The 24,491-nt window shown below is 45.5% G+C and overlaps 1 protein-coding gene across 1 annotated transcript in view; it reads right to left on the bottom strand.

The window, feature by feature from the left end:
- FAP (fibroblast activation protein alpha) overlaps nt 1–24,491 on the bottom strand; it is a 201,779-nt gene that overhangs the window by 167,278 nt on the left and 10,010 nt on the right. The window contains exons 3-6 of the mRNA XM_033944547.1: nt 18,560–18,652; nt 13,125–13,219; nt 12,940–13,014; nt 326–378 (exon numbers count right to left, since the gene is read on the bottom strand). Of these exons, the coding sequence (XP_033800438.1) occupies nt 326–378; nt 12,940–13,014; nt 13,125–13,219; nt 18,560–18,652 (316 nt within the window). The remainder of the gene's footprint in view (nt 1–325; nt 379–12,939; nt 13,015–13,124; nt 13,220–18,559; nt 18,653–24,491) is intronic.

Below are 24,491 nucleotides of genomic sequence, written 5' to 3'. Positions count from 1 at the left end.
TTCTTATATAGATTACAAAATATTTCATTTAGAGAATTTCATAACTATACTCTGTTACAGAGTGGCTACTGCCCTGCCCCCAAGAGCTCATCATTACCGAAGCCAAAGCAATCAGAATTTATTTAGCACACCATTATTTTCACACTGTAATAACAATTCACTAACCAGCTTATGACCTACAGGTGACCAGGATTATGCACTGAATATCATGATGGCAGTTCATTTTTTGTCACAGCATAACTGAAATAAAACAGAATAAAAGTCACTGGATGTGCAGTGTTACTCAACAGCGTATAACAGCATGCTAGAAGATCTTAATGCTGACCCATTCTCGACATCATAAATGTAGTACGAAGCTGTGTAAGAATATCGCCATTGCTGTAAAAACAAAGATAAATAAAACATTATTACCATGAAATATCACTCCATCATAGGTATATTAAAATACAGAAAGTGAATACGAACATAGTGTGTAACGTCTGAAAATCCAGATAGTATTGCATTAAACCTGCACCCCTCTATATATTAATACTAGAAACAGATGCAGAAACTCCACTTATTGGTTAAGATTACTGCTATGTTGTTTTGTTGCTGTTTCCCCCTGGGTTGGCTAGCATAGAGAATGACACAGGGACAAATCTGTTCCTGTCCCGCGGGATCTATCTCCATCCCTGTCCCAGCCCCATCCCTGCAAGCTCTGTCCTTACACAAGCCTCGCAGGCCAGCAGGGTAAATGGGGAAGAGTGTGGTGCAGTGGTTAAAGCTAGATCCTCAGCACCCTGGGGTTGTAGGTTCAAATGGGTTGGCTAGCATAGAGAATGACACAGGGACAAATCTGTTCCTGTCCCGCGGGATCTATCTCCATCCCTGTCCCAGCCCTATCCCTGCAAGCTCTGTCCTTACACAAGCCTCGCAGGCCAGCAGGGTAAATGGGGAAGAGTGTGGCGCAGTGGTTAAAGCTAGATCCTCAGCACCCTGGGGTTGTAGGTTCAAATGGGTTGGCTAGCATAGAGAATGACACAGGGACAAATCTGTTCCTGTCCCGCGGGATCTATCTCCATCCCTGTCCCAGCCCCATCCCTGAAAGCTCTGTCCTTACACAAGCCTCGCAGGCCAGCAGGGTAAATGGGGAAGAGTGTGGCGCAGTGGTTAAAGCTAGATCCTCAGCACCCTGGGGTTTGTAGATTCAAACCCACACTTCTCCTTGTGACCCTGGGCAAGTCACCTAATCCCCCCATTGCCCCAGGTGCATTAGATAGATTGTGAGCCCACCAGGACAGACAGGGGAAAATGCTTGAGTACCTGAATAAATTCATGTAAACCATTCTGAGCTCTCCTGGGAGAACAGTATAGATAAATAAAATGCCCATAGTTAGGCAGCTCTTTTTCCTAGAACAGTGTTTTTCAACCACTGTTCCGCGGCACACTAGTGTGCTGCGAGATGTTTGCCTGGTGTGCCGTACGGTCAGGGCCGCCATCAGGGCAGTACCACCAGTCTAGGGAGAGGGGCGGTCTGCCCCACGTGGACAGGAGAGAGCTGGACGGGGGACCCGCGGAGTTCAATACATCTCGAGCCGCGAGGCTCGTCTTCTGTTCCTGCCTACCCTGCAGCTAACTCGCAAGCGTTTCCCGATGTCAGCGCTGACGTCGGAGGGAGGGCTTAAGCAAAGCCTGCCCTCCGACGTCAGCGCTGACGTCGGAGAATACTTCCGTTCGGCTATTTGTGCGCGGCAGGGCAGGCAGGAAGCAGAAGACAAGCCTCGCGGCTTGAGCTTCGTTTTGCTGAGAAAGTTGCAAAGATGGGCTGGGAGGCAAACACGTAACACAAAAGGGGGGAGGGAGTGCGTTTTGGACACAAGGCATGAACTTGGGAGAGAGGAAGGGAGGGAAAGAGATGCTGAGGTGGGGGAGGGAATGCGTTTTTGGACACAGAAGAAATGGACTTGGGAGAGAGGAAGGGAGAGAAAGAGATGCTGAGGTGGGGGAGGGAATGCGTTTTTGGACACAGAACAAATGGATTTGGGAGAGAGGAAGGGAGGGAAAGAGATGCTGAGGTGGGGGAGGGAATGCGTTTTTGGACACACAAGAAATGGACTTGGGAGAGAGGAAGGGAGGGAAAGAGATGCTGAGGTGGGGGAGGGAATGAGTGTTTGGACACAGAAGGCATGGACTTTGGAGAGAGGAAGGGAGGGAAAGAGATGGTTGTGTACACGGGGAATAGAAGAAAGGAGAATTTTTGGTCATAGGGAGGGAGTGAGGTACAGATAGTGGCATACCAGGGTGGGGGGGGGGGCGGTCTGCCCCACCCCGGGTTTACGTCCCAAGGGGGTGCACAGCTGGCCACCCTCCAGTGTTGTCCCTAGGCCGGCAAACTGCGGCTCTTTAGCCACTTGAGTGCCACCGCCGCCAACGGTGTTGTTGGCGGTGGCAGCATTATAAAATACTTTCTTTGTGTTTATTTGATTCCTATTCAAGAGAATTACTTTATATATAGTCAATATAGGCACAGAGTTAAATTTTTTAACATTTTCTAATGGTGGTGTGCCTCGTGATTTTTTTCATGAAACAAGTGTGCCTTTGCCCAAAAAAGGTTGAAAAACACTGTCCTAGAACATAAAGTTGTTGGGGGGGTTTAAAATAAATTTCTAGTTAACACACACTATTCATGCTATATGTAACAGAACAATCAAAAGAGAAGGATAACCGAGAGGATGAATATTTTCTAAACAAACAAAAATGATGATTTTCCATAAGAGCACATAATTTAAAGAAATTGAGATGATCCAAGAGAAAAATCTAGAACATACAATAGAAGAAAAGTAAACAGCAACTATTGAAAAAAGGAGGGTGGCTACAGGAGATCTATTGTAAAGCCAGAAATTTCTACCTCCAATCCTGGGAAACTCTGAAAAGATCCAGAATACCCACGTCTTAGCCCTGAAGAAGTTGGCATCCTTATTATGGAAAAAGTCTGAAACCCCATTTTGATATTGTTCAAAAACAAATGTAGGGACCCTGTTACTAAAGTATATTAGACATTTAACATGAAATTTTATGCAGATTAACTTCTGTCGTAAAAACGCTTTTGCTGTATTTTTAGAATCAGCATGCACTAATGCAGTGTTTTTCAACCGCTGTTCCGCGGCACACTAGTGTGCCGCGAGATGTTGCCTGGTGTGCCGTATGGTCAGGGCCGCCATCAGGGCAGTACCACAAGTCTAGGGAGAGGGGCGGTCCGCCCCACATGGACAGGAGAGAGCTGGATGGGGGACCCGCGGAGTTCAATACATCTCGAGCCGCGAGGCTCGTCTTCTGTTCCTGCCTGCCCTGCAGCTAACATATAGCCGATCGCAAGCGTTCCACGATGTCAGCGCTGACGTCGGAGGGAGGGCTTAAGCAAAGCCTGCCCTCCGACGTCAGCGCTGACGTCGGAGAATACTTCCGTTCGGCTATTTGTGCGCGGCAGGGCAGGCAGGAAGCAGAAGACAAGCCTTGCGGCTTGAGCTTCGTTTTGCTGAGAAAGTTGCAAAGATGGGCTGGGAAGCAAACACGGAACACAAAAGGGGGGAGGGAGTGCGTTTTGGACACAAGGCATGAACTTGGGAGAGAGGAAGGGAGGGAAAGAGATGCTGAGGTGGGGGAGGGAATGGGTTTTTGGACACAGAAGGCATGGACTTGGGAGAGAGGAAGGGAGGGAAAGAGATGCTGAGGTGGGGGAGGGAATGCGTTTTTGGACACAGAAGAAATGGACTTGGGAGAGAGGAAGGGAGGGAAAGAGATGCTGAGGTGGGGGAGGGAATGAGGGTTTGGACACAGAAGAAATGGACTTGGGAGAGAGGAAGGGAGGGAAAGAGATGCTGAGGTGGGGGAGGGAATGCGTTTTTTGGACACAGAAGAAATGGACTTGGGAGAGAGGAAGGGAGGGAAAGAGATGCTGAGGTGGGGGAGGGAATGAGTGTTTGGACACAGAAGGCATGGACTTTGGAGAGAGGAAGGGAGGGAAAGAGATGGTTGTGTACACGGGGAATAGAAGAAAGGAGAATTTTTGGTCATAGGGAGGGAGTGAGGTACAGATAGTGGCATACCAGGGGGGGGGGGGCGGTCTGCCCCACCCCGGGTTTACGTCCCAAGGGGGTGCACAGCTGGCCACCCTCCAGTGTTGTCTCTAGGCCGGCAAACTGCGGCTCTTTAGCCACTTGAGTGCCACCGCCGCCAACGGTGTTGTTGGCGGTGGCAGCATTATAAAATACTTTCTTTGTGTTTATTTGATTCCTATTCAAGAGAATTACTTTATATATAGTCAATATAGGCACAGAGTTAAATTTTTTAACATTTTCTAATGGTGGTGTGCCTCGTGATATTTTTCATGAAACAAGTGTGCCTTTGCCTAAAAAAGGTTGAAAAACACTGCACTAATGTATGCTTTAAGGGTATTTTGTATTACGGGATGTAACTAGGTAGGGCATGGGTAGAGAATGGGCATGAAAATTGTATAGCAGCTAGAACACAGCAACTACTAATCAACAATTTTGCAATTGGCATGGGTCCACTTACCCCCTCTTTTACAAAGGTGCACTAAGCTTTTTAGCACGCGCTAAATATTAATGCATGCTAAACGCGCTAAATGCTAACGCGTGCATGTTATCCTATGGACATGTTAACGGTTAGCGCATGCGTTGATTTAGCGTGCACTGAATCCGCGCTAAAACGCTTAGCGCACCTTTGTAAAAGAGGGCCTTAGTCTACATAGGAGGCACTAACTGTATCTGTGCTGAGACAAGGGTACCCCACGCTATTGGACCGGTTAGAGAATCGGGGAACCTGTCAACCCACCCGCAAAGATGCCCAATCCCTCCTGCCGGACACCCCCATGAACCCTGAAAAATTGCTGGCACAAGGGATGCCACATGTTAAAACCGAGGAAGGATGCATTGACTTTAAAGTTAGGTAAATATTTTTTCACAGCATATCACAGATATTAAATTATGTTTATTCTCATTTTAGCACATTTACAATAGAAATATAAAGCTCTGGGGCTTACAAGGACCATTGCCCTTCATCGTTCTGCCTGTACTACTCTGGCATGAACACAAATGATACTGTAATGTCCTCATGATTTATCTGTTATTATAAGACAAACACAAAATTATTAACAAAGCAGTGTTTCAAGCGGCATAGAAAATCTGGTCATTTGAAACCACTTAATGTAGTGCTGTAAATGGAATTTGCTTGTCTGCATTTTAATTCTTTGCTAATTATGCACACATTTCCAATTATTTCAGATAGGGCAAAAAATGACACCTGCCTGCAGTGCTAGTTGAATGGCTCCCGGTTACAGGCGATTTATGGACCATGTCTGTTGAGCCTGTGGCCAATGACCCTGCACTGAATGACAATTACAATGACCTCCCCAGATGTAAAGCCTGGCAACAGTTGTTAATGTGTGCCAGGATTAAATGTGAAGAGGCAAGCCCCTGGACAGGGCAGCTTTCTGCAGTCACCACCGCATTCTGCTCTTAGCTACAGGCAACCATGGAAGCGGCTGCTGAAGCAAGTCTATCTGATGGACCAGCACAAGAGGAGATAGTCTTGGAGAAATCTCATGTGTGCTCTCGCCCAAGGGACCACCTCTATGCCTATGTGTCACACCATGTGAGGAGACCTCTGGAGCAGATCTGATATCTGCTTCTGGAGCTTCAGTCTGCGTAGCTCTGGAAGAAAGACTTGGCCCAAAACTGTGCCAGACATGAATCCCAGGTATTCCAGTTGCTGAGTTGGCTCCAGCTGGCTCTTCTTGAAGTTGTCGATCTGTCCCAAGTCTTGGAGAAGTTGTACCACTCTTGAAACTACTTGTTTGCCTTCCTCCTTGGATGAAGCTGTGATGAGCTAATCGTCCAAGTATGGGTGCACCTGAATCCCAGCCTTATGGAGATACACTGCCACCACCACCATCACCTTGGGCTAGAAAAATGAGAATGTTGAGATAAGCTTCCATCAAGTCAAGAGAAACGAGGAATTTCCCCAACGCCACTGCCACTATGACCGACCAAACAGTCTCCATGTGGAAGTGCAGCACCTTCAGAGCTGCATTGACAGCCTTGAGGTCTAGAATTGGTCTCCAGTCTACTGAGCCTTTCTTTGGCATGATGAAGTATAAGGAGTATCTGCCTGAGCCTTATTCGGCATCCGGGACTGGCTCTATGATACGAAGATCCAGTAACTTTTTCACTGTTGCCATGACTCAGAGGGTTCTCTCCGGTCGACCAGCCAGAGAATCTCAAAGTGGTCTGAACTTGATTTTGTAACTGCCCCAAACAACTTCCAAGACACAGCGGTCTGTGCCAATCTGAACCCAGACAGCCAGAAGGCTGACAGCCTTCTCCCTATCTTGGAGAGCTCAACCCCTGCCCTGGTGTTTCTTAGAGGCTGGAAAGAAGCAGGAGCCCATGGCCTGCTGTCTCCTGCCTCCACTGGTCCTCCGACATGATCCCTGAAATAACTGCTGCATTGCTTGGCTAGCTGCAGAGGAATGGAATCTTTGAGAACCTCAAAAATTACCCCTTTCTGGACCCTGAGCCGCCTGGGGTCTGCTGTCTAGTAAAGCCTTGGGATGATGGTCTGCAATGCTTGCCATCAGGTCATCCAGACCCTTGTCAGATAGCATCTGTCTCTGAAAGGGGAGCCTGCTCAGTGTGGTTTTAGAGGCAGAATCTCCTGCCCATTGAATGATCCAGAGCATCCACTGAGCAGAGATTGCAAAGGCCAATGCCTTGCACATAACTCAGATGAGATCATATAGAGCATCTGCTATATAATTCACCCTTAGGAGCAATTAGGGACTAATGCTCGAGACAGTCGTGTGTAGCAACTATGTGCCATAAAGGAAGTCACCTGTGCCACCTTAATCCCTAAGGCTACAGTTTCAAATTGCCTCTTGAGGAGCAAGTTCACTTTATAGTCCTGTGAGTCCTTTAACATCACACCACCCTCAGAAGGCAGGGAGGTGCGTTTGGTGACCTGTGCCACCAGCAAATCCACCTTTGGCTGAATAAATAGCTCCTGGAAATCCAAAGCCATTAGGTAAATCTTGGATATGGCCTTAGCCACCTGCAGGGACCCATCTAGAGACTCTCAGTGGTCCGTGATCAACTTACTGATGTCTGGATGTGAGGGAAAGCAAACTTACTGTGCACTGAGGCGAAGGAGCTGGAACTGGAACTTCCAGTTTCATTTCTCCTAGTGAAGCAGAAATAATGCTGGGAAGTGCAGAGGCTTTGAAAAGCCATCACACCATGGAGTCATCTCCCTGGTCCAGGGCCACTGCTGCTTCTTGACACTGATCTCCTGCATTGAGCTAGACTCTGCCAGGGAAACTTTATCCTAGGATAATAGTGGTATGGAATCAGACTTTCCATCCTCCCAGGCTATGTCAGATTGAACCTTCTGTTCCAGCTCTGTGTCCTCAACTGGCTAGGATGCCTGATGAACGGAGACCCCCACCTCCTCCCTCTCTTCCCAGACACAGAGGGCCCATGCCAGTTCAAATAGGTGTTCCACATTATGCTCACAAAATTCAAGTGAAGCCTTAGACTGGTGGTCTCAAAGACCCTGCAGGACCCTGGCAGGGCCCCCCTGCCAGTCCTCCTGGGCTCCACAGCTCCCACGTGTCTGTGCTTTGCAATGTACTTTCAGATGGTTTTAGAAAAGGTCTTCCCCTGGGAATGTATCTCCTGTGGATCATCAGCTCTGGAGGACTTGGAGGAGGCTGAGCCTGAGATTCCCACCCCTACTCCACAGGCACCATTGCTTTGTGGGACATGCTTTGCAGGACATGGCCAACCATCTATCGCAAACCTGGCATAATATAGGGGTACAAAGGCTTGAGGGGTTCATCCCTGTTGTTATTAAGCAAAAACGAGGAATTCTGAGGCAGATGGAGGTTTTAGAAAAAAAGATTGTTTTATATTCAAGATGACCACTGCCAGGAAAATCACACCAAAAATAGCCAATGGATACCTCCCTGATTGACAAAAAAACACATGAAAAGGAGTTGTAGAGGGTGCAGAAACCTTCAAATTCAACTTTAAGACTCCCTATTTTTCCCATAAGCTATAATAGTCTTACTCACTGTGCCGTGTGCTGCCTGCCTGCTTCAGCATTGAAACTCAGCTGAAACAAATGGAGAAGAGTTCTGCCTCACAGATTTGCTGGATGAACATGGCCTTTGAGCTGCCAGTTGGACCAAAGTCAGACTGAGCCTTAACCCCCTGAGAACCTCGTCGCAAAGGGGGAAGGACCACACAGCCGGCCTATTACCGTATTTTCACGCAAATAACACGCACCCGTATAAAACGCGCACACGTGTATAGCGCGCAGAAATCACGATGATAAGCACAAAAACTTTGGTATAACGCGCTCACGATTATACCGCGCATGCTGCCCGACTCTCCGTTCACCCCCCCGGACTTCCGTGCACTGCCCCGCCTCTCCGTGCGCTGTCCCGACTCTCCGTTCACCCCCCCTGACTTCCGTGCACTGCCCCGCCTCTCCGTGCGCTGTCCCGACTCTCGTTCACCCCCCCCTGACTTCCGTGCACTGCCCTGACTTTCCGTGCGCTGTCCCGACTCTCCGTTCACCCCCCCCTGACTTCCGTGCACTGCCCTGACTTTCCGTGCGCTGTCCCGACTCTCCGTTCACCCCCCCTGACTTCCGTGCACTGTCCCCCCTTGAAGGTCTGTCCCCATCCTGAAAGCCTGATGCCCCCCCCCCCGACGTCCGATACACCCCTCCCCCCGAAGGACCGCCGACTCCCCAACAATATCGGGCCAGGAGGGAGCCCAAATCCTCCTGGCCACGGCGACCCCCTAACCCCACCCCGCACTACATTAAGGGCAGGAGGGATCCCAGGCCCTCCTGCCCTCGACGCAAACCCCCCTCCCCCCAACGACCGCCCCCCCCCAAGAACCTACGACCGCCCCCCAGCCGACCCGCGATCCCCCTGACGACCCCCACGACCCCCCCACCCCCCTTCCCCGTACCTTTGGTAGTTGGGCCAGAAGGGAGCCCAAACCCTCCTGGCCACGGCGACCCCCTAACCCCACCCCGCACTACATTACGGGCAGGAGGGATCCCAGGCCCTCCTGCCCTCGACGCAAACCCCCCTCCCCCCCAACGACCGCCCCCCCCAAGAACCTCCGACCGCCCCCCCAGCCGAACCGCGACCCCCCTGGCGACCCCCACGACCCCCCCACCCCCCTTCCCCGTACCTTTGGTAGTGGGCCGGACAGACGGGAGCCAAACCCGCCTGTCCGGCAGGCAGCCAACGAAAGAATGAGGCCGGATTGGCCCATCCATCCTAAAGCTCCGCCTACTGGTGGGGCCTAAGGCGCGTGGGCCAATCAGAATAGGCCCTGGAGCCTTAGGTCCCACCTGGGGGCGCGGCCTGAGGCACATGGTCGGGTTGGGCCCATGTGCCTCAGGCCGCGCCCCCAGGTGGGACCTAAGGCTCCAGGGCCTATTCTGATTGGCCCACGCGCCTTAGGTCCCACCAGTAGGCGGAGCTTTAGGATGGATGGGCCAATCCGGCCTCATTCCTTCGTTGGCTGCCTGCCGGACAGGCGTGTTTGGCTCCCGTCTGTCCGGCCAACTACCAAAGGTACGGGGAAGGGGGGTGGGGGGGTCGTGGGGGTCGCCAGGGGGATCGCGGGTCGGCTGGGGGGCGGTCGGAGGTTCTTGGGGGGGCGGTCATTGGGGGGGAGGGGGGTTTGCGTCGAGGGCAGGAGGGCCTGGGATCCCTCCTGCCCGTAATGTAGTGCGGGGTGGGGTTAGGGGGTCGCCGTGGCCAGGAGGGTTTGGGCTCCCTTCTGGCCCAACTACCAAAGGTACGGGGAAGGGGGGTGGGGGGTCGTGGGGGTCGCCAGGGGGGTCGCGGGTCGGCTGGGGGGGGCGGTCGGAGGTTCTTGGGGGGGGGTGATCGTTGGAGGGAGGGGGGTTTGCGTCGAGGGCAGGAGGGCCTGGGATCCCTCCTGCCCATAATGTAGTGCGGGGTGGGGTTAGGGGGTCGCCGTGGCCAGGAGGGTTTGGGCTCCCTTCTGGCCCGATATTGTCGGGAAGTCGGCGGCCCTTCGGGGTGGGGGGGCGAGTGGTCCTGCCGGGGGGGGGGGGGATGTATCGGACGTCGGGGAGTCGGCCGGGCAAGAGGGCTTGGGCTCCCTCTTGCTCCGATCGTGGATGCGGGTGCGGGTGGGAGCGCGTGCGAGCGGTCGTTCGGGATGGTGGTGCGAGCGGTCCTGCTGGGGGGGTGAATCGGGCGTCGGGGCGGGGGTGGGAACTATGTTTTAAAACTTTTGTATACCGCGCTCACGCATATAACGCGCGAGGGGTATGCGCGGTAGGTAAAAACGCGTATAACGCGCGCGTTATATGCGTGAAAATACGGTATTAATTTCGGCAGAGCCAAGAAGGAGGTCGAACAGCCTGTGCTCAATCAGGGATGCAAGAAGCTATGCAGAGGACTGCCCCTGAGTTATAAAAAATACCAGCAGGCTAGCACAAATTTGCATCTTGTCCCAGTAGAAACCTCGGGGCACTGAGCCTCCAAACAAATAATGAGAAAAAAAAATACTATCCCCCCAAAAAAAAACAACGCAGAGCAGAAACACCTCTGAGCAACTTGCTTTCAGAAAACAAACTGAGGGGGTCACAAGCAGTGGTGTAGAAAAGGGGGCAGCGGTCTGCACTGGGTGCCGTCATGGTGGGGGTGCCAGCACCCATCCTCCTCTCTGCCCCACCACTCCTTCCCCCTCCTCCCCCCCCCCGCCACGTGAATGCCTTCACTTCCCCTCCACTGTACCTCTACCTCTTCACTGGTGCCAGCAGAAACTCCAACCTGCTGCTCGCGCCAGCGTCGGCTCTCCCTCCGATGTCATTTCCAGACCCTTCGCCCAGGAAGTGGCGTCAGAGAGAGAGATGACGGCAATGCGGGCAGCAAGTTGGTGATGCTGCTCACGTCAGGAAAGTTAAAAAGGTGCGGGGGAAGGGAAAGGGGAGAGGGGGGAAGGAGAAGAGGGCGGGGAAGGGCACCACTACCCCGGGGCGCCTCTCACCCTCGCTACCACTAGGCCCCTCCTCCACTCCTATAAATAAACTCTGCTTCCTCTGATTTGTGTCTCTGCCGCCTTGTTTGTTTATCCTGGGCCCCCGCTACACTCTTCATTCGGTGGCGTTTGGATTGTGTTGCTGTTTCCCTCCGTCTTCCTTGAAATGATGATAATTTGCCAAACATCAATTCAGCTAACAGGATAATAATAATAATAATAATAACTTTATTTTTGTATACCGCCATACCCAAGGAGTTCTAGGCGGTTTACATTAGATTAACAAAAAATTACAAGTGGTTTAAAAACAATTGAACAATATTAGAGGCAAGCAATAAATAATACGTGGTTCGAAAACAATTGAACAATATTTGGAGCAAGGAGGTAGAATGTAGTTAGGAGAAGAGAGGGGGGTAGGTTAGGGGGGGGGAGGGGGTGGGTAGGTTGGGAAAGGAGGTGGAAGGGGGGGGGAGGAGATTGTTGTTCATTGGAGAGGGGTGTTAGGTGTCTTGTCCATGGAATAGGTGAGTTTTGAGAGATTTTCTAAACCCAAGGTAGGTGGGGGCCTCAAGGACAATTTGGGCTAGCCATGGGTTCAGTTTGGCAGCCTGGAAGGCAAAAGTTTTATCAAGGAATCTTTTGTAGTGACATAGTTTTAGGGAGGGGAAGGCGAAGAGTTGAATTCTGCGGGAGTGCTTGTTTATGTGATTCAGATAGAAGTGAGGGTTTAAGTAGCTTGGGGATAGGCCAAATACTGTTTTATAGCAGAAGCAGGCAAATTTGAATAGGACTCTGGATTCAAAGGGTAGCCAGTGAAGTTTGTGGTAGAAAGGGGTGACATGTTCCCATTTTTTCAGGCCGAATATGAGGCGGACCGCAGTGTTCTGGATCATTTTGAGTCTTCTAATGGTTTTCTTCGTGGAGCTCAAGTAAATAATATTGCAGTAATCTAGTGTGCTAAGGATGGAGGATTGTACTAGCAGGCGGAATGAGGTCTCGTCAAAGTATTTTTTAATGGTGCGGAGTTTCCATAGCACCGCGATGCATTTCCTAACTGTGATGTCTGTGTGTTTCTCCAGGGATAAATGTTTATCTAGTGTGACTCCCAGTATTTTTAAGGTTTGTTCGAGGGGGAAAGTAGATCCTTTCACTTGAATTGTGGTGTCTTTGATTTTGTCGTTGGGGGTGGCTAGTAAGAATTTTGTTTTGTCGGGGTTTAGTTTTAGTTTGTAGGATAACATCCAGCGTTCAATCTGAGTGAGTATATTTGAGAGTGAGGTAAGAAACTCTGGTGTGAAATTGGTTAGTGGGATGACTATTGTGATGTCATCCGCGTAGATAAAGAATTTGAGTTTGAGGCTTTGCAGGAGGTTTCCTAGGGAGGTAAGGTAGACATTAAATAAGGTGGGGGACAGGGGGGAACCCTGTGGAACGCCACAGGAGTTGTCCCAGCTATATGAGAGAGAGTTGTTCTTAAACACCCTGTATGATCTGTTTCGTAGGAATCCATGAAACCAGCTGAGAACTTGGCCGGAGATGCCAATGTAAGCAAGGCAGTCTAGTAGGATGGTGTGGTCGACCAGGTCGAATGCACTGCTGAGATCAAGCTGGATGATCAGGGCACTAGAGCCCTTGCTGAAGAGTGTGTGAAGGTGGTCAAGTAAAGAGGCTATAATGGTTTCAGTGCTGTGATCGGAGCGGAAGCCTGATTGATTATCATTTAGGACATTAAATTTTTCCAGGTGTGTGGTAAGTTCGGCATTTACCATCCCTTCTGCTATTTTGGTGAACAGTGGGATACTAGCGATCCAGATAGCATGCATCTGGATGAAATAATAATTACCTTTCTGTAGTTGCTTTCCAAGTAGGCAAACTTTCGATCCGATGACAGCTGAAAATTGGTGGCATTAAAACCATCCTTCAAATTAAAGAACAATAGCGGAGGGTTAGAAGAAGTCACTTGTAAGCTTAGAAGGATCAAATAGAGAAGCGCTCTCACAGTGTATTAATACTTTGAAATATACATGCCATTGTACTGTTGGTCAGGATGACAGAAGTGCCTTCAGTTTCAACATTATACAGGATAACATTGCCATCTTTTGTTTTGTGGACATATTCACGGTCTACAGAAAAATAGGAAGAGAGTGAACCTGGTCAAGGTATTCTGCATTCTTAATGTACTGTGCAAGCATAACCAGATAAACAGGACTGTGTAAAACACCGTCCTAATCTTATCCGCTTTAACTTATCCAGTTAAGTTCTGAAAATTGCACTTAACTGGATAAGAGTTATTTGGCTATGTATAACTGAATATTCTATGCTGGTGCCCAGACATGGATAATACTGGTAGTAGCTTAAAAAAAATGCTAACAGTTGCAAGATGAATATTAACCCCACTGCTTTTAACTTTTAGAGTTACGTCCCCCAAACCATCACAATAAAATGGACAAAAAATATATATGTTCTTACTAAATCTCAGAAGATTTTACTTATTGTAAACACTTGAATAAGTAAAAGCCATTTGAACTTGCAAACAGTGTAAGGTGGCATGAGGCCCATGCACTGCAGCCATGCCCGTAGCAATTTTATATTCAAGCAAAGATTCTGGGACTTTTACAGAGCATATTGGTTGTGGCTGGTACAAGTTTCAGTATCTCAACAGAGGTGGATTTTTCAGGGCAGGGAGCCAAGAATGGCAGCTTATCTGGCATGAAAATCTCACTGTGAAGTATTCCATCTGCTCTTCACAAAGAAAATGATGCCATAGGAAAAACTAGGCCTCACCCCTCTTATGAAAATGTTTGACATGAAGCCTTTTGGGTTTTGATATGCAGAAACACATACAATAAAAATACATTCCGTATGTGGGTTTTGCTAAAATTTTAATGACTTGGGCTGAATTTCACAAACTACAGATCCTTAGCAGAACAATGTCTTATTTAACAGCAGTCTGATTCTCAATGGGGCATTTTTCTGGGCATAAATGTTCAGTCATTAAGAAAGTAATTATTTCCCATCAAAGTTACGTGACACCATTTGCCGTACATAGCATGCAACATTATCCATCTCTACGGTAGTTTTATAAATTTCAAGTCATTCTCTTATTTATAATAATTATTCCCCATGCCATTCGCCATTCACCATTCTGAGCAGGTTACATAAAAGCAATCATAAAATTACCATAAAAATCAACATAAAAAGAAAAACATAGACCACAATAGATAGAAAATGAGTAATAAGCAACGCCCAGTTAACCTGGTATCCAAATGCCATCATGTTTCTATTCTGTATTAGTCAATAATCTTAGCTGCAGTGGTAGCTTTTTCTATTCAGTCAGGGCTATCAATTAAAGTGTACATGTCAATGTCTCAGCTAGTTGGTTTTCAAAATTGAATTAGACAATTTATGAATGAAAAATGATTTTGTTGATGTGATGGTACAACTGAATTCTAGAAAACAAATCTAATCTAGTAGCTGTGGAAACAAACTGAACTTGATTGACTACTGGTCTTTTGTTCTAACCAACTATGGGGATCATTTAAAAAAAAAAAAAAGAAAAAATGCCCAAAAAGCTGTCAACCGCCTCCCTCCTTACATGTATTACTGTATTGGTAGTGAATGTTATGTTTGTCGGTTTTTATTATTTTACTTAATTTTGAATTTATGTAAATCGCATTGGATTTGGATTATGCGAATTAATCAAAGAAATTAAATAAACTTGAAACTATGTCTTTTATTTAGACTAGCTATTACAGCCTTGGGTGCTACTTTTTTTCTTCAATACCCATGTAAATGTATTATTCATTATAGATCACATAAATTTGTTTTCTTTAAGCCCTCACAACTGACGAGGCTGGAGAATGCTCAGTGAAGGATAGATGACTGCCCTTAGCACAGATTAACCTATAACTGTTTTTTTTCCTTAATAAATAAATTGCTTTAATTCCGTTTAATTTAATTCTGAATCCTATATAAGGACTTCAGCTAGATTTAAGTTAGGATTTTTTATTCTTTGAATTTGTATAACTTTGTTCTGGATGATTTTCCTTTAACTCTTGAATCTTGCTTTCTGTACAAGTTAAATTTTCATTGTGTATATTTGAAAATTTATAAATAAAGAAAAAAAGAAACAATTATGTCAAGGAAAAGAAAAATTGACTCCAAGTACAGAATATTCAAAGGATAGTGGACCTACGATTACTTTTTCATGCAGTACAAGGAGAGAGCTGTTTGTCTGGTATGCCAGGATTCAGTGGCTGTATTCAAGGAATACAATTTGTATCAAAACTGCGAAACTCGACATAAAGATAAATATGATTGTTTGGTCGGACAAATGAGAAAAAACAAAATATTAAAACTGAAAAATGATCGACAACTCAGCAAAATGCTTTTGTGAAGCAGAAGCAGCTAAATATTTCATCATTGTGAGCAAGTTTTCAAGTTGCCAAGCTAATAGCGCACACTGCAGACCATTTGTGAGGGAGAATTTGTTAAAGAATGTCTTTTTTCTGTTGCCAAAGAGATGTGTCCAGAGAAGGCTGATTTATTTAGTACAGTGAGCCTTTCAGGACTTACAATAACACAAAGGATTGAAGAAATGGGGGACAAAAACACCTCAAAAACACCTCTAAAAAAACTTTGCTATTACACTTCTCCCTCCGTATTCGCTGTGATAGGGGATTAACAGAACCGCAAATACAGAAAAACCACAAATAACATTTTCATATGTTATTTGCTGTTTTCTATTAAAAAAAACTATCGTGAATATGGTGAAACTGTGACTAACATGTGGGAGACCAGGCCTGTTCCTGAAGAAGAGGCATAACATGGTGAAGAAAGTGCTGGGAATCAGCGATTTCTCTGTGCAAGCTGACGTAATTTGGGGGGGAGGAGCCAGCAAACTAAAAACCGTGAATAATCGAAACTGCGATTGCTGAAACCTGAATACAGAGGGAGAAGTGTATTAGTTGGCACTTGACAAAAGCAATGATGTTTGTGATTCTGCACAACTTCTACCCGTTCTACCCCACTCCAAATTTTGTAGACCTCAATCTTATCTCCCCTCAACTATCTCTTTTCCAAGCTGAAGAACCCTCACCTCTTTAGTCTCTCATCTTATAAGAGGACTTCCATCTCTTTTATCATTTTGTTTGCTCTTATTTGAAACTTTTCTAATTAATGTTTACTGCTATTCTATAAACGGTGCTCAAAGGTAGACACTATTTACAGAATAGCGCATAGCACCATGGACCATGCCTGACTTTAGGCACTGAAATGCGGTGTAAATCCAGTGCAGCAGCCTGAGAAACTGGGTCCCATTCCCACTGCAGCTCTTTATGACTCTGGGCAAGCCCCAAGCACAAAATTAATACCTGTATATAATATGTAAACTGCTTTCATTGTAACCACAGAAAGGTGGTATATCAAATCCCACCTCACACCCCTTTCCTAAATTAGGCATGAATCTCCCCTTATTCTATAGCCACACATAATTTGTAGGAATAGGGTTACCACATGGCTCCAGAAAAAGGAGGACGGATTGAGACATTTGGGTTTTACTTTCATTGCTTTCAATGAAACTAAACCCAGATGTCTCAGTCTGCCCTCCTCATTTCCATTGCTTTCAGTGGAAGTAAAACCCAGATGTCTCGATCTGACCTCATTTTTCTAGAGCTATATGGTAACCCTATGTAGGAATGAGCCTGACCATCCCATGGCTGCTCCCCTTTTTAGAACCATGCAGATCCTGTGCCTAAATCTAAATCTACCTCGTGTATATTCCTAGTGGATATCTCAAAAACAAGCAGATTTGTTTGTGTTGGGAGGAGGAGGGGGGACAGAAATTGCACAAAGATCAGCTTGAGAAGCATTGTTATAGAGCAGTGTTTTTCAACCTTTTTACACCCATGGATTGGCAGAAATAAAAGAATTATTTTGTGGGCCGGCAAACTACTAGGACTAAAATTTAAAAACACCGTTTCCGCCCCATCTCCGCGAGCTCGGTCACCTCAGTAACTATAGAAAAATAGACAAAAATATAGACAGCAGATATAAATTCTCACAACTGACACGTTTTGATCACTAAATTGAAAATAAAATCATTTTTCCTACCTTTGCTGTCTGGTGATTTTATGAGTTTCTGGTTGTGTTTCCTTCTGTCTGTGTATCCTTTCTTTCATTTCTTTCTTTACTCAGGCCCAAGAATTGTCCCTTTCTATTCCCTCCCTCTTTCCTTCCTATGTCCTTAGTGCCCCCGAAGCCTCCTTCCCATGTCTTTAGTGCCCCCAGTGCCTCCTTCCCATGTCTTTAGTGCCCCTTCCTGTCTTTAGTGCCCCCAGTGCTTCTTTCCCATGTCTTTAGTGCCCCAGTGCCTCCTTCCCAAGTCTTTAGTGCCCCTTCCTATGTCTTTAGTGTCCCCAGTGCCTCCTTCCCATTTGCTTAGTGCCCCATCCTGTCTTTAGTGCCCCCAGTGCCTCCTTCCCATGTCTTTAGTGCCCCATTGCCTCCTTCCCATGTCCTTAGTGCCCCTTCCTGTCTTTAGTGCCCCAGTGCCTCCTTTCTATGTCCCTCTCACTGCCTTCCAGACTTTGTCCCACCCCCCACCCCCGAAGCCAGCCTGCCTGCCTGTCTACCTCTCTCCCTCCCTCCCTGGCCAAAACCAGCCTGCTTGCCTGTATACCTCCTTCCCTCCCTGTCGCGCAAAATAAGAAAAAAGCCTCCCTCCATCCTTTCCCCGGGTCAGCTGCTATCTTACTGCCCTACTGCTGCTACTGCTAAAGCCGACATGAAGTCTTCTTTCCGACATCAATTCTGACGTCGGAGAGGATGTTCTGGGCCAGCCTGGCAGTGATTGGCTGGCCCAGAATGTCCTCTCCGATGTCAGAATTGACTTCGGAAAGAAGACTTCCTGTCGGCTTTAGCAGCAGTAGTAGGGCGGTAAGATAGCAACCGACTCGGGGAAAGGAAGGAGGGAGGCTTTTTTTTTTTTGCGTGACAGGTAGGGACAGGGTCTGAAAACGAGACCTATGGTCACCTTAATCTTGCCGGACCTGCACGGACCGACAGAAATTTCCTGTGGACCGGCGGTTGAAGAACAGTGTTATAGAGTACTTTATTTATTTATTAGTGAACTTTAGAATTTGGGCTAATGATTTTCTTATTTCTTTTCAAGTTTGTACGTTAGTATATCTGTTAATAAAAGTGTTAAAATTGCATACATATAAAATTTGAAGTGTACTTTATTTACATAATTCTATTTCTCTATCACCCATCTTATACAGTATAGATCAAGAGGCTGATATAGAAACAGGTCTAAAGACATCAAGTCATTTGGGTAAGAACATTTTAAAAACTTAAGATGGATAAGTTTTTATTTAGTACAGGATACTCGTACATACTAGAAGACATGCTACATAAAATATATACAGAAATATTCTTGAATGTCTAAATTAAGTCTTAAATACCTGAAATCCACTGATGAAAATATTGCTTGTAATAAAAAGTAGAATTGAAAACATCTTCAAAAGTGAACATCCTTGAGTTACCAGACATCCGACCTTTTTTCCAAAACAAAAACAAGCATATGTTAAAAACCATGAAGCTCGTTTTCAAATGATAAACATGTAAAAATGTTTTGGGTTTTTTTTTTTTAATTTGCCAGGCACTTGTACTTTTACCTCAACAGGAAAGGGAATACTCCCAGGAGAGGTTGGAGTTTGCTGTCCCAGCTACTTTATAAATTGTCCCTAATGTTTCCTTTCTCTGCAAAACATCCAAGTGCCGATAATCAAAACAAACAACTTAGATGTTTTCTGGTACGTTTGCTCTCCAAAACATCCAACTCTGAAAGAGGCATGTTAGAGGCATGTTTTGAGCAGGATATGGACGGGCTGTGGGCCAGGTTAGACTTGAATGTTTTGTAACCATAATCAAACCTTTTACAGGATGTCCTAGTTGGAACTTAGACATTCCGAGCTAGACCTTTTTAGAAGCATCTAAGTGCCAAAAAGGTACTTAAACTGATCAGATGACCACTAGAGGGACTGAGTAATGACCAATCCACACTCCCCCGTGGTCACACACACCAGTCCACAAAACTCTGAATGAAAAAGTACAAATCTCTCTCTAGAACACACCACTAGATATAGGAAAACCAACTAGAGTAGAACACAGGTATCTTAAGTAGCCTATTGAGTGGGCTAGTGAACCATAGAGAGGAGAAGCCAGGCCCATAAGACACTCTTAACTACTATATTTATAGTGAAAAGCGTGAAGCCACAGAAACATCCAAGTTGAAAATGTCCAAATCTAGAACTTTGTAATGGAATGGCCACATAGCCATCCCAATAGAACAGTGGGGCACCTTAGAAGGCATTGCTGTGAATGTTACATAAAGGTTGCCAGATATACATCACACCATAACTCCCTTAAAATGTATGGTAATCCCTCCAAAACTCCCCCAAACTTTATTATACCCACCTGTCTCCTACCTTAATAGCCCTTATGGCTGCAGGAGGCACTTATATAGCAGTATAATAGGATTTTGGTGGGTTTTGGTGGACTTACCAAAATGTACTGGTTAGAGTGTTTTAAGGGCTTGGGTCCTCATCTCTGTTGTTCATTAGTCCATCCATCATCCATGCTCTATTAACCTTTCCCATGTCAGATGCTGCTGATCTACAGACAGGTATGTACAGTTTTAGTCTTTTTTGGGGGGAGGGGGAGGGAGTCCACTAAAACTCACCAAAATACTGCCATATAAGTGCCACCTGCAGCCACAAGGGCTATTGAGGTGGGAGACAGGTGGGTTTAGTAGGTTTTGGGAGAGTTTTGGAGGGATCACCATACATTTTAAGGGGCTTATGGTGAGATGTATATCCGACACCCTTCATGTGAAGTTCACAGCAGTGATCTCTAAGGTGCCCCACTGCTCTATTGGGATGTTTATGTGGCCAGTCCATTACGATGCTGTCCCCTCCCACGTCTAAATGGTCTAGATTTGGATGTTTCTAAATTCAACGTTTCTGTGGTCAAAAATGTCAAATAAATTTTTAGACATCCTGATGGCCTAGATGTTTTGGCAGCTGAGACGTCCAAGTAGGGGATTTTGGGGGAAAAAATATTTGGACGTCCTGGTCAAAAATGGCCATTTCTCCGCCTCCATGTTTGGACATTTTGTGGGAAACATCCAAAGTTGGACTTAGATATCCTTTCAAAAATGGCCCTCTAAGCGAGTTATAGAATACCACTGAGCACACAGCTAACACTTAGCAAGTAAACAGCAAAACCCCAACCTTAACAAACCAAACTCAATCTCATTCTTCGAAAGGAAACAATTCCAACTTTTGGTACAATCTCTTATCCTTGGACTAATAGACTACTGCAACATACTATACCTCTCCTGCCCAGAGACCATGATAAAGCAACTACAAACAATACAAAATACAGCCCTAAGACTTATCTATTCATTGAAAATATACAACCACATCACGGAGGCATACCACGACTCACACTACAAGCAAGATTACACTTCAAATTCTATTGCCTACTATTCAAAGCTATACAAGCAAGAATACACTTCAATACAAGCAAGAGTACACTTCAAATCCTATTTCCTACTATTCAAAGCTATAAACGGAGACAGCCCAACCTACTGGAACAACCAACTAACTCAATCCACCTCAACCAGACACAGGAGAACCCACTCACTATTCACACACCCGCCAACCAAATTGTCAAACGAAGAAAATTATATGACAACCTAATGGCCACCAGAGCAGCAAAACTAGACAGACAATTTACCAATCTGCTGTCTTCGACCACAGATTACAAAACCTTCAAAAAAGAAACAAAAACCCTACTCTTCAAAAAATACATAAAACCTATTGAGTTTAACACGACCAGATCCTTCCCAAGCTCCACCTATTATGCTATCTACTCCTTATCAAATCTAAAATGTTTCACCAAAAATACGAAGTTTGGTTATCAATGATTTATTATGAAAATTAGGTTTACTAATTACATTCAGGTTTTTATTTTAATTCTTTATTTTTGTCAACTTTCATCCAGGATGAGGGATTTCATTTAGGGGAAGATAGTGGGTAGGGGATGGAATTAAGGGGGGGTGTAGATAAGATTGAATTAATTCTTATGGAAATTAAATTTGAAAGAATGATTTAAATTTGTATGAAATATTATTGTGATTCTTATTGTATTGAATGTATTTTTGTATTATCCTATTGTACTGATTATTTGATTCTTTCAATAAAAATTATTATACATAAAATGTTCAAATTACCCATCATGTATTACCTAATTTCACAACAATTCTTATGTAATCCGCCTATATATTTTGTAACTTCATGACAACTCTTATGTAATCCGTCTTGAACCGCAAGGTAATGGCGGAATATAAATCACTAATGTAATGTAATGTAAACTGCAACGTGCGCATACATTTGATACCTAACTTTAAGCGACCTGTTATAGAATGAAGGGGTAAATGTATAAGTTAACTATCCACAGATTTTCAGTGGCATTATTTGGATAGTTCCTATCACCACGGCAGTATACAGGTAAAGGGCCCAGATTCCATTATAGAGTGCTAGTATAACTTAGTATCCTGTGTGCCTTGATTTAGTCACCCAAAGTTATACCAGTCATACTGCAGTCACCTAAACATGGGAGGGGTATGCATCAGTTACAGTATTCTGTAAGTTATGCGAGTGAGAGCCCCATCCATTGTTTGCACTTGCTCCACCCAAGTTTATGTCTCCCTTGTATTTACATGCTATGACACTCAGATTTGCCCTTATAGACTAGCGCTTAAATGGCATGTTAGTAGTTAACGTGCATAAGTGTACACTTACCCACAAAGGTGCAAGTATTCCATAACTCCAAGGGGTATGTAAATATGGGTGCCCATTTCAGAAATTGTTCTTACAGTTCCAGGGAGGAGTTAGGATGGAGCTAGAGTGGGATGGCCAACTACATGGATAGTGGTGGGATTCAGTCATGATTCATATAGCTATGTAGTTTAATTTAGATCTGCAGAAGAGCAGTCCTAGATTAAACTGCTGAATCTTGGCCCTATCCTCTGGATTCTATAGAGGTTCGCCAAATTTGGATGCAGATCCCAGATCCGCACACAAATTAATTATTTAATGAGCCATTAAGCATGTGTGCCCAAATTGCATAACATGCAATTCAAAAGAAAGCAAGGCCATGGGAGGGGCATGGGCTGGTCTTAGGCTTTCCCAGAAATTTAGTTACAATGTTATAGCTTAGGGTCATTTATGCACCCAAGTGCCATTAGCTGTGCACCTGTAGTCGACAAAGGCAAGCACCTTTTGCAAAATACTTATTTAGGGTGGATTCTTCTAGCACCTAACTTTGGGTGCCTTGTATGCAGAGAATTCCCCCCCCCCAACTATAAGTATAGCTTTGTAAAATGCAACAGACGGCATTTTAAAAAATTGACTTACTGCTGCCAATGAAAATTGACCCATGAATTCCTCATGTCAAATATCCAGGCACCTAATCTACAATAGATCAACTTTTCAACTAACAGTCAGCAGTTTTGTCTTCCCCGTGATGTCAGTCAAGAACTTTATGCAAAAAGTTGGGCAGCAAGTTGGAAGAAGGTCAAGAAAAAGCATTCACTCATTAAAAAATAATTAATAAATAGTCATAAAAATGTTTACTTGCTTGTCTTGGTTTATACTTTCACAACCTATACATGAAAATGAAGCCAATTCCCTCCCTTCCTCCCATCCCACCCCCACATGTTCAAAAGTCAATCGCAGTTGAGAATGTGTATGAAAAATTATTTTCAGTACAGCTGAATTCTCAGATCACTTTTCTGATAATGCCAAGTTACTCTAAATTTGGCGGGTTTCCAATGTCCTTATAAATGGGCTTTATTGGAACAAGATCTACAGTGTTCCATATTGTTCTTTTTACTGTTACTGCCCATCATCAAAGGTGATGAAAAGACCCATCTGCTTAGTATCAGAGAGTTAAATATCAGAGTCCAATGCAAAATTATAGCTACAACAGCTCGTACTGCACAAACTGGCCATCTGGGGCAGAATGACCTTGGAAGCAGTTGCTGGCTGGAGAGTACTCCGTGTGCCTCATGGTATCTGCATCTCTCTAAAAGTCAGCAAACTACATGAGAAAAAGGAAAGAGATTTAAAATAGCCTGCTCAGAGGTTAGCATCCCATTTACAATGGTGGCTGGCATAAGTTCTTCATGTACTTTTGTGGAGGTTTTCTGAGCTTATCACCAGAGTCAATATTTGTTTTCAAATGGATGTGTTTTTAAACCTTGACCAACATTCACACTTGCTTTACCTGATGGCTTTTATGCAGCCAAGGACCAATGTCAACAGCCAACCTGAAGTGTATTCTAGAGTAACTAACAATTTCTTAGCAAAGTACATATGTGAATTCATCACAGAGGGCCAATACAGAAAGCTACTGTGGGCAGAAGTACACGAGCAGTCTAAGCTTTCGTTAGTGGCCACAGAATGCAGGACGTGTCCCAGTTAGGGTTGCCAGCTAATCCAGATGTGTCCAGCAAGATTGATCTAGTCCTGGGTTTACCCCCATTGCATCAGGGACAGGTTATCTTGCTTTTCTTAGGAAATGCAATGAGGAAATCTGAACTACAAGTCCCTTCATGCAATAGGGTAAATCCAGGACTGGATCAGTCCTGGGGAATCTGGATCCAGTTGGCAAACTTAACACCAGTGCTAAAATTGACTCTTGTGGTAAACATCAGTGTACATCATATAAATCTGTATGGAGGCTTTTTAGCAATGTTAAGCTGTGCATTGATATTGCACCAACACAATGCCAAAAATATACCATGAGGTCTGAGGCAGTGTAGAAGACCCATTAGCCCAGGGGTAGGGAACTCCGGTCCTCGAGAGCCGAATTCCAGTCGGGTTTTCAGGATTTCCACAATGAATATGTATGAGATCTATTTGCATGCACTGCATTAGCCCAACTGCCCAGTAGTCTTCCACACTGTCAACCCTCTTTCCCCCCCCCCCACACACACACACTCATGAATGAAACAACCTGACCACCGACCTCCTTTTGACAGGACCCATCTCAAAAGTCACACTTCCTCATTTCTCGCCTGGATCAGGAGTAGGCAATTCCGGTCCTCGAGAGCCAGAGCCAGGTCAGGTTTTCAGGATATCTGCAATAAATATGCATGAGATAGATTTGCATCTCAAGGAGGCAGTGCATGCAGATTCATCTCATACATATTCATGGTGGAGATTCTGAAAACCTGACCTGGCTCCGACTCTCGCAGACCGGAATTGGCCTAGATTATTGCTCGTCTAGATTACTCCTCACACGTCTTCCACTACGCCATTTCTC

Source organism: Geotrypetes seraphini, chromosome 5 (assembly GCF_902459505.1).
Source record: "Geotrypetes seraphini chromosome 5, aGeoSer1.1, whole genome shotgun sequence".
NCBI classification, from domain to species: Eukaryota; Metazoa; Chordata; class Amphibia; order Gymnophiona; family Dermophiidae; genus Geotrypetes; species Geotrypetes seraphini.
Note: the sequence above shows the minus strand (reverse complement) of the source record. Positions and strands in the feature narration are given on the sequence as shown.